The sequence below is a fragment of the Podarcis pityusensis genome (genome assembly GCF_964106645.2).
Source record: "Podarcis pityusensis genome assembly, chromosome: 3".
NCBI lineage: Eukaryota > Metazoa > Chordata > Lepidosauria > Squamata > Lacertidae > Podarcis > Podarcis pityusensis.
This window is the reverse complement of record NC_138026.1, coordinates 9,868,514-9,878,834: the sequence shown is the minus strand read 5'-3', so window position 1 is coordinate 9,878,834 and position 10,321 is coordinate 9,868,514. Positions and strand designations below refer to the sequence as shown.

General features: G+C 46.3%; 1 protein-coding gene and 1 long non-coding RNA gene across 6 annotated transcripts in view; one reads left to right on the top strand and one right to left on the bottom strand.

Annotated features, from left to right (window-relative positions):
* FGF18 (fibroblast growth factor 18) overlaps positions 1–10,321 on the top strand; it is a 163,307-nt gene that overhangs the window by 86,831 nt on the left and 66,155 nt on the right. For 3 of the 5 annotated variants that reach the window (XM_080999367.1, XM_080999365.1, XM_080999361.1), the window contains one exon: positions 681–861. In XM_080999367.1, the coding sequence (XP_080855493.1) occupies positions 681–861 (181 nt within the window). Of the gene's footprint in view, positions 1–84; positions 243–271; positions 460–680; positions 862–10,321 lie in introns of those variants that run through there. The other 2 variants (XM_080999368.1, XM_080999364.1) reach the window with 2 other exon arrangements.
* LOC308473787 overlaps positions 1–10,321 on the bottom strand; it is a 61,169-nt gene that overhangs the window by 18,141 nt on the left and 32,707 nt on the right. The window lies entirely within an intron of this gene.

The following is a 10,321-nucleotide window of genomic DNA, read 5'->3' as shown; positions in this document are numbered from 1 at the left end:
TCAGCATGACATCACAATGGCCTTTGTCTCTCCTTCTGGTTGGACACATCCGTGTGAGAACACAGTGGCCAGCCTGTGAATAGGCAGCATCAGCATGAGATCACAGTGGCCAGTTTTTCTCCCTCAGGTGGCTAGCATGGGCCACAGTGGGCAGCCCCTGTCCTTCAGGCAGGGAGCATCATCTTGTGGGGAGAGGCATTCATTCATCTTCGTTCCTCTTCCACTCAGGCAGGCAGAAGCATGTGGGCAGAATATTTATTTCTCTTGCAGAAGCTGCCAAAAGCAGATGCATGTCAGCACAATCTCTTTCTCAGTGAGGTGGGCTTAGTTGGGAGCAGATGGTGGACCCTGTATGTTCACCTTAGTGAGGTGGTCAGCAGAAGTATGAGTGAAGTGGTCATCTCACCGAAATGGGCAGCAGCATGTGGACAGAGAAGCAGCAGGCAAGGCAAAGAGCAGGCAAGAAGGCAACCCATCTATTACAGGGCCTCTCTACTTACAAGAAGTGGACGCGGGTGGCACTGGATGAGTGCCACAACCCCATAGTCGCCTTTGACTGAACCGTCCAGGGGTCCTTTACCTTTTTTACCTTTTTAAGTGTTACTTGCATTTGTGAATCAAGAACATTGCCTTAGTTTACTGTCTGCTTTTCCCCTTCTTTAAAATAAAAATAAAAATAGATGTTTGTCGCCGAAGAAAATGTGGATTTTCGGATACACGTGGAAAATCAAACACGAGCGCGAGACGATGTGAGCAGGAAGCAGCTCAGACTCTATCAGCTGTACAGCAGAACGAGTGGGAAGCATATTCAAGTTCTAGGTAGACGGATCAGTGCCAAAGGAGAAGATGGAGACAAATATGGTAAGAGGATTTCCGTTTCTTTGCTATGCTAACTTCCATTGGGTGAATCTGGGAGGGAGGCAGGGGTAGGTACTTTCATTGCTTTCAGTGTCATCTGCACAATGAGGAATATATTAGGCCTAGCCAATATATATATATATATATATATATATATATATATATATATATGATATTGAACCAATAACAGATGCCTGTGTAGGTATAGCCAGTTAGAACTGAGGCAAACTGGACGCCAATTGCTTAGGTGAACTGGTGAATTTTCTGGTAAGAATAAAATGGCTGAGGATGAGACACGAGATGGTTTTGCCCTAATTGAACCAGTTAATTTGCCTCCAGCTTGAGTAAATCGTTGCTACTTTAGGTTCCTGTGGCACCCTTGGTATGTTGTCAGATATAGAGAGATTGTGTCTTCAGTGGGTCAGTGTGTTTCGCTGCTATCCAGGAGATTGGTGGTTCAAGCCCACCCAGGGACTGCTGTGGCCAGGATTCCTGCATTGCAGGGGGTTGGACTAGATGACCCTCAGGACCCCTTCCAACTCTACAATTCTATGATTCTACACTCAAATGGACAGGCATGCTCTATGCTTCCCATCTCCACCCCCTGGCCGTAGTTCAAAAGGCTAATCTGTACACCACATAGCTGCAGTGAAAAGGCTTTTTCATGCCTTGAAGCTGACTGATTAGTCAACTGGATACGTGGGATTAACTTTTATGTCACCTGATCCTTCTGATCAGATCCTGTGCCTTTGTAGTACACCTTTCCTAATGTGATTATTGTGTTCGCTAAAATTAAATGCACATCCTTGGGGTCTATGCGTGTGCAAGTGATCGTGGGCATTTTTCTTCCTTTAAAATTGCATGCAGTCACATAGCCGCAAAAGATGTTTCATCCAAGGGTGGCTAATGAATTTAAATAAAAAGTACATTTGCCTCCCTTTTGGGGCAGGAAGGTTTGTGGGTGTGTCCCAGGCCTCCTTTGAAAACCAGCCTATGGCAGGCCGGATCCTATTCCTGCTGCCAAAGGGACCAATGGCGGCAGGAGTTTGGTGGGCGTTTCCCTGGGTGCAGGACCAATTGACCAACTTGGCACCATGCCCAGGGGAAGTTCAAATGATCGGCTTGCAGGGACGGGCAGGAGTGACATGCACCATTGCTTACCACAACGCCTATGGCCAAACCTCACACCTGTAATCGATAAAGTTGTGGCCTTATTTGATCCTCAAAACCAATATGCCGTGTGTTATTTGCACCTTAGGGAACAGGGTGGTCATGGGGCTTTGATGTGCAAGAACAACAATGACACAATGCCTTAAATATTACAAATTGCAACTTGTTAAAATTTAACAAGAGAATTCTGTTAAAATAGCTATCTGTTTTGGCTTCTGAATGCTGGTTGAAGAAAGGACCTATTTTATTAATTTATTGAGAAATGCCCATGAATATTCAGGGAGGGGCAGGGGAACATCATCATCAGCAGACAGAAGGAAGCAATTGCAGAATCACATTCAATTTTAGTAGGGCAGCTGAGGCTCCAATACTTTGGCTACCTCATGAAAAGGGAAGACTCCCTGGAAAAGACCCTGATGCTGGGAAAGATGGAGGGCACAAGGAGAAGGGGACGACAGAGGACCAGATGGTTGGACAGTGTTCTCAAAGCTACAAACATGAGTCTGACCAAACTGCGGGAGGCAGTGGAAGACAGGAGTGCCTGGTGTGCTCTGGTCCATGTGGTCACGAAGAGTCGGACACGACTAAACGACTAAACAACAAAAATCATTGTTTATAAGGCATAATTACACAATTATGTAACACACTGTTCGACTGCAAACATCTCTAGTATTCTGATCCTCTATCAGTGATTTTGATAAACTAGAAGCTTGACCCAGAGTAAACAAATCCCAGTTTTCCCCCTTAACCATTTTGATTCCCTAGCGAATATATTTCCTTTGCCTACACTAACCTTACGATGAGCAGAATGTGTAATCTAGGATCATGTAATGTTGCTGAAGAAATTGAGGATTTGCATGAACCTTCTGCTGTTTGGGTAGATAATTTTGGTGGCATTGTGGAATAAGAAAGCCCTACAGTCCAAACCTAAGTGTGTTTATTCAGAAGTAAGTCCCACTGAGCTGAATGGGGCTTACTCCCTAGAAAGTGTGTTCTGCATTGCAGCCTTAACTGCTTTCCAGAAGGTAAGGATAAAGCAAACCTGATGGGTCTCTCTGGGAACAGTGTTCCAGGGGGATATCTCGACTGCACTTCTTCTCTGTTAATCTTCAGACAAGGTCCACCTCTGAGGGTCTTCTGGTGGTTTCCTCACCGCAAGAAGTGAAGTTGCAGGGAACCAGGCAGAGGGCCTACTCGGCAGTGGTGCCTTCCCTGTGGAACACCCTCCCACCCGATGTCAAGGAGATAAAGAACTACACAGCTTTTAGAAGGCATCTGAAGGCAGCCCTGTATCGGGAAGTTTTTAATGTTTGGCGTTTTATTATGTTTTTATATTTTGCTGGAAGCTGCCTAGAGTGGGTTGACCATTGCAGCAACATGGCAACTGCTGGTGCCATGCTCTCTCTCTGTGTGGGCATGTTCATAGCATCAGTCCATACCTAGCACAACCAGACACAGAGGAAAGCAACCTTGCTAACCTCTTGTTGGGCTTCAGAGCAGGGCAGAAGCAGCCAGTGGAAGACTATAGTTTGACAGAACTGGAGAACTGACTTTTCATGTATACGTATAATGGCTTTCCTCAGACAAAAGTGGCAACCGGACACCAAAATCTTTCTGAAATGGTTTCTATGGAGTTTCTTGGGATTTAGTCTGTCTCATCAACATTCCAGTAGCCCTACTGAGCCTAGTAAAGGTAAAGGGACCCCTGACCATTAGGTCCAGTTGTGACCGACTCTAGGGTTGCGGCGCTCATCTCGCTTTATTGGCCGAGGGAGCCGGCGTACAGCTTGCGGGTCATGTGGCCAGCATGACTAAGCCGCTTCTGGCGAACCAGAGCAGCGCACAGAAACACCATTTACCTTCCCGCCGGAGCGGTACCTATTTATCTACTTGCACTTTGACGTGCTTTCGAACTGGTAGGTTGGCAGGAGCAGGGACCGAGCAACGGGAGCTCACCCTGTTGTGGGGATTCGAACCGCCGACCTTCTGATCGGCAATTCCTAGGCTCTGTGGTTTAACCCACAGTGCCACCTGTGTCCCAGAATTCTAGTGCCCCAGAAATGAGCCTCAAAGGTGAGGAGATTTGAGACATTAACGGGGTGAGTACTGCCATCCTACTTCTAAGCATTCAGTGTTTACAGGCCCACTAAAGCACATTGAAAGCACTCTTGCATTAAATTCTCAAACAGAAAACACCGGCCAAAAATAGATGAAATTGAGTTTGTGTAATGATCCTTTTGATGTATTGCTTCTGAAAGGAGCTGGGATCCATTTAATCAGATATTAATCAGGCTAAGTCTAAATGCTAGCTACTTTCGAGATATTTCACCGTGGCAGGATGCTTAATATTTCTGAAGTGCTTTTAGATCATTGAGAAACATGAGGAGGATTACTCCTGGACAGATTACTTAAAATGTGACTGTTCATTAATTAGATTTCCATCTTTTAATTCTCTAAGATGTCCCTACCCCCAACGTCCAGGATAAGAATGTGAAATGGTTTACTAATTCTTTGTCATGCTCTGACTTAAAAAAAAAAAAAAGAAAAGTTGGGGGGAGGACAGGAGGAGGAAAGGAGAAAAGATACACATTACATAGTATCTCACACTGATGGTACAGATAGGAGACCTGGCAGTATGTATTTTGAAACACTAGATTTTCATTGTACAAAAGAGGGAAGACATTCTATACTCTTTGTTCCCTCTTTGTGTGTGGTTCTCCTGCAGGGGTGGTACTGCTTAGGGTAGAAAAGGCCTTTATCTGTACTTCACAGCTCAGAGATTGTATTACCAAGTATCAGACTAAAGTGTTTGGCTAAGAGGTAATTTTAAAGTTCCTCCACGCTGGGCAGTATTGTTTTGTGCACGGTTCAACTTCATACCTGAATGGTCTGCTGAGAGCCAAAACATTTGGGGAAATGACAAATTATACAGAGGTTGCATGGCTATAATACTGCACAGGACATGCAGAAGTTGAATAAACTGGATTTTTGGATAATGGGGTTGGGTGGGCCAGAGCTCAGTTGGTAAAGCAGGTCATAGGTTGATTCTGGGCTTCTCTAGATAGAGAAGTCCAAAAGGCTGACTAGCTAATAATACCAGTCAGTGTAGATCATGGGTTAGCAAACTAAGGCCCACGGGCTGGATCAGGCCCAATTGCCTTCTGGATCTGGCCCGCGGATGGTCCAGTAATCGCTGCGTGGCTTGCCAGCGCTTGCGTTCCTTCACTCTCCCTTCCTCTCCCTCACATGGCGGTGGTGGCGGCGGCGGCGCCTCCTCCTCTTCCCTCCCTCCTCCTGGCTTCTCCTCGCCCTGCCTAGAGGAGGAGGGGAGCTGGGCTTTGTTGGTGCCAGCAGAGGCAGCGCTTGAGCAGTCGCCATTTTAAGCAGCCCCTCTCCGGAGCCCTTTTGCGGGTGCTCATCGTCCCTCCACCACTGCCAGCCCCTGGTGCTTGCAAGACACAGGTAAGAAGCCACTGGGGCTCGTGGTGCTCTTGCATCATTTTATTCCCCCCCCAATATAGTCTGGTCCCCCACAAGGTCTGAGGGACAGAGGACTGGCCCCCTGCTGAAAAAGTTTGCTGACCCCTGGTGTAGACCATCTGAAAGTAGCTGACCAGTGGTCTCCTTTAGGATAATGTGATGTCCTAGGTTGCATTTCATCATTAGAACTTGTGCTTCTAGTCTTGTGGTTGTTGGGTTCATATTATAAAGCAGCAGTAGAATAGACACATCCATGCTTCAATTTAATGTGGATTGCACCTCCTCTGATGCCCTTCTGTCCATGCAATGTTCTCCTCCAATGGCTGCTGTCTCTCACTTTCTCCTTCCTTAGTCTGGAGATCCTCTATGTTTTGAAAATCTGGAGAGCCACATGGATGCATAGATCTGGTTCTGATCTGTACCCTGGGCAGGAGATGAAAATCCACCGCATGTCATTTCCGAGCACAATTCAAAGTGTTGGTGCTGACCTTAAAGCTCTAAATGGCCTCGGTCCAGTATACCTGAAGGAGCGTCTCCACCCCCATCATTCAGCCCGGACACTGAGGTCCAGCGCCGAGGGCCTTCTGGCGGTTCCCTCACTGCGAGAAGCCAAGTTACAGGGAACCAGGCAGAGGGCCTTCTTGGTAGTGGCACCCGCCCTGTGGAACGCCCTCCCACCCGATGTCAAAGAGAAAAACAACCAGCAGACTTTTAGAAGACATCTGAAGGCAGCCCTGTTTAGGGAAGCTTTTAATGTTTGATGTATTATTATATTTTAATATTTTGTTGAAGCCGCCCAGAGTTGCTGGGGAAACCCAGCCAGATGGGTGGGGTATAAATAAATAAATTATTATTATTATTATTATTATTATGCATTTTGTCATAAGTGCGATAAAAAATACATATGATGATGCTGATGATTTTGATGATGATTAACAATCCCACAATCAGAGCAATCAGGCCTGAGTGCTCACTGGAAGGACAGATCGTGAAGCTGAGGCTCCAATACTTTGGCCACCTCATGAGAAGAGAAGACTCCCTGGAAAAGACCCTGATGTTGGGAAAGATGGAGGGCACAAGGAGAAGGGGATGACAGAGGACGAGATGGTTGGACAGTGTTCTTGAAGCTACCAGCATGAGTTTGACCAAACTGCGGGAGGCAGGGGAAGACAGGAGTGCCTGGTGTGCTCTGGTCCATGGGGTCACGAAGAGTCGGAAATGACTAAACGACTAAACAACAACAATCCCACTTCCCCTACCTACAATCCATTACAAACTCAGGAGAAGGGGAGGAATCAAATGGTAGCATTTATTTTTTTCTGCCATCAGAAAACAAGTGGAAATACGAACTGCAGGAAGGCAATATAGAGCCGAAGCGAAAACATGACTAGATAATCACAAGCCTCTTTTTGGGCAAGTATCAATTAAAGAATGCTATTTGGAAATTGGTACTTCTCCCTAAGAACTGGGTGCACACAAACAGCCTGGCTGTTGTGGATCAGTCAATGCCCTCTATGAGCTGCAACTCTGATCTGTAATTTATTTGGCGTGGAACCAGTCCTATGGCTATTTTCTCTTTAAGCCAAATATTTCTGCTAGGGTTCGCCTCCCCTTTGCAGTCTGAGAATGGCAGGAAGACCAAATAACTTTAAAAAGCCCTCTGTCTCTCCCTCTCTCACCCGCCCCCCCCCGTTTTCTTCACAGCCATTTATTTTCACAAACTTAGCCTCAGGACAGAGATGACCTCAACATAATGATGATCACTCACTGTGGCAGCTGTGCGGTCATATGGGGGAACCCGCGATTGGGCCGAGGCAAGAAAGCTTGCGTTTGGGCCAGCTGCTTGCTTGCGTGTTTGTCTTCTGCCCAACGTTTGACTGTCTCCACCCATCTCATTCTCTCCCACCAGATTTGGGTGGTGTGGGTGGGTAGGGCAGGCAAGTTTCTCTTTGAAAGCGGCTAAAAAGATGTCGGGAATGATGGTGCAGCGATGTGAATTAGAAGCATGGGCAAGGCTGGCTTTGTTGAACCACAAACAGCAAAGTGAGCTGGACCTCCCAGGATTCTCAGGGTTAGGGGAAGGGCTCAATTACCATCACCTTGGATTCTGTTCTGAAAGGTTCAGCAACCATTTAAAATGTGCCGTAATCGTCTTATTTGAAACATCTGTGCTTTTAAGATTTCGTTCTTTATTTCATCGGCTGTGTTTCTGCCTTTGTGAGGCAGATAGACTCCAGGGAGAAAAATCTGTTTGTCTAGAACAGCCTTTCTCAACCTGTGGGTCCCCAGATGTTGTTGAACTACAACGCCCATCGCCCCTAGCTAGCAAGGCCAGAGCTCAGGGATGATGGGAGTTGAGGGATGATGGGAGTTGTAGTCCAACAACATCTGGGGACACACAGGTTGAGAACTGCTGGTCTAGAACATGGGTAGACAAACTAAAGCCCAGGGGCCGGATCCGGCCCAATCACCTTCTAAATCCGGCCCGCGGACAGTCAGCGTGTTTTTACATGAGTAGAATGTGTCCTTTTATTGAAAATGCATCTCTGGGTTATTTGTGGGGCATAGGAATTTGTTCATTTTTTTAAAAAAATTATTCCGGCCCTCCACAAGGTCTGAGGGACAGTGGACTGAAAATGTTTGCTGACCCCTGGTCTAGAAGGGAACTTCTACTTTGAGCAACTTTTTTGGGCACATGAACTCTTGGATTGCAATATTTGTGTACCTCCCCCGCCCCCAATGTATATCACATACATAAGAAATTGCACACCCAGAGAACTACTTGATGCCTAATGGGAGACAACATTTCATTTTTAAAAAACCAACAAAACAGCCCCCACTACTGTTGGCTCCCTGCAAATGTCTTAAAAATGTGCTTGCATCCATTGCCTTCTAATTTTTTTTATAGTAGGAATGGCACATAACAGAAAATTACCCACAATTGCCCCCACTGTGACATGAGAACATTGCTCTTTACCGATGCTATGATTTTGTTGGCTCGCATCATATATGATGATCTGTGGCATTTCATTGTTCTGTGTAATATCTCTTAATATGCTGTGTCTCTCTCTGGGGGTCTTTGGGTCAAAAAAGCGCTATAGGTAAGCAAAACAGAACAATTAATTAATAATACGATTTTTAAAAAAAATATCAATACAATTATTAGTTATGGTGCCAGACTGAGTGATGAGGTCTTCAAGTTGCCTGATTCATAGGCAGGGTTTGGCAAAAAGGAATCTGGGCGCGTGGTGGAGTTGACAGTCCCATGAAGACTGTTGTGGCAGGATACCAGCTAGGGATACTTGAGGAAATGTATTTTTTTTGTGTGGGTTGTCCCCAGGTAAGTTCTACTCAGAGTAGACCCATTGATAATAAGGGACCTAAATTAGATGTGCCCATTGAGCTGGAATCAACTAATGGACTTCCACCAACATAATGGGGTGTGACACAGTTCGGTCATTTAAGGCTGCTGTCCTATACAGAGTCCAAAGTAAGCCCCCTTGTAGTTCATGGGGATTACTTCTGAGTAGACATGTATAGGCATGTGAGTGAAAAATGTGAGACACGCCCCCCCTCCCCCGGGCTTAAAAAATAAATAAATCACAGCTCACTTTCTCCTAACTTTAATTGCCTTCTGCACCTGCAGAATGCATCCAGCAGACGTTTTGTATGCTCCAACTGTCCCTGTCGACTGGGAACAGTCTGTCTTTTCCAGTCCATGTCTCTGGCAATTCACCATTCCTCCTTTTGGGAATAGCTTGTTTGAACATGGTTTGTATGAGTTGCTAGAGTTGTCCAGCTCTCTTCCCCCACCAGGACTTCCAAGATTTCTGAACAGGAGGGAGACGTAGCTTGTGAAGGCATCATGCAAGGCCTAGCCTGCCATTTCACATAGCCTACTGCATATGATGTATGTTGTGCAATGCAGAACAATTGTATTCCCTCTGTATATCTTTGATGAGAAAACACCATAATAATAATAATAATAATAATAATAATAATAATAATAATAATTTATTTATACCCCGCCTATCTGGCTGGGTTTCCCCAGCCACTCTGGGCAGCTTCCAACAAAACACTAAAATACAATAATCTATTAAACATTAAAAGCTTCCCTAAACAGGGCTGCCTTTAGATGTCTTCTAAAAGTTTGCTAGTTATTTTTCTCTTTGACATCTGGTGGGAGGGCGTTCCACAGGGCAGGTGCCACTGCCTGGTTCCCTGTAACTTGGCTTCTCGCAGCGAGGGAACCGCCAGAAGGCCCTCAGTGCTGGACCTCAGCATCTGGGCAGAACAATGGGGGTGGAGACACTCCTTCAGGTATACAGGACCGAGGCCGTTTAGGGCTTTAAAGGTCAGCACCAATGCTTTGAATTGTGCTCGGAAACGTACTGGGAGCCAATGCAGATCTCTCAGGACCGGTGTTATGTGGTCCCGGCGGCCACTCCCAGTCACCAGTCTGGCTGACGCATTCTGGATTAATTGCAGTTTCCGGGTCACCTTCAAAGTTAGCCCCACGTAAAGTGCATTGCAGTAGTCCAAGCGGGAGATAACGAGAGCATGCAGCACTCTGGCAAGACAGTCCACAGGCAGGTAGGGTCTCAGGCTGCATACCAGGTGGAGCTGGTAGACAGCCGTCCTGGACACAGAATTAACCTGCGCCTCCATGGACAGCTCTGAGTCCAAAATGACTCCCAGGCTGCGCACCTAGTCCTTCAGGGGCACAGTTACCCCATTCAGGACCAGAGTCCTCCACACTTGCCCGCCTCCTGTCCCCCCAAAACAGTACTTCTGTCTTGTCAGGATTCAACCT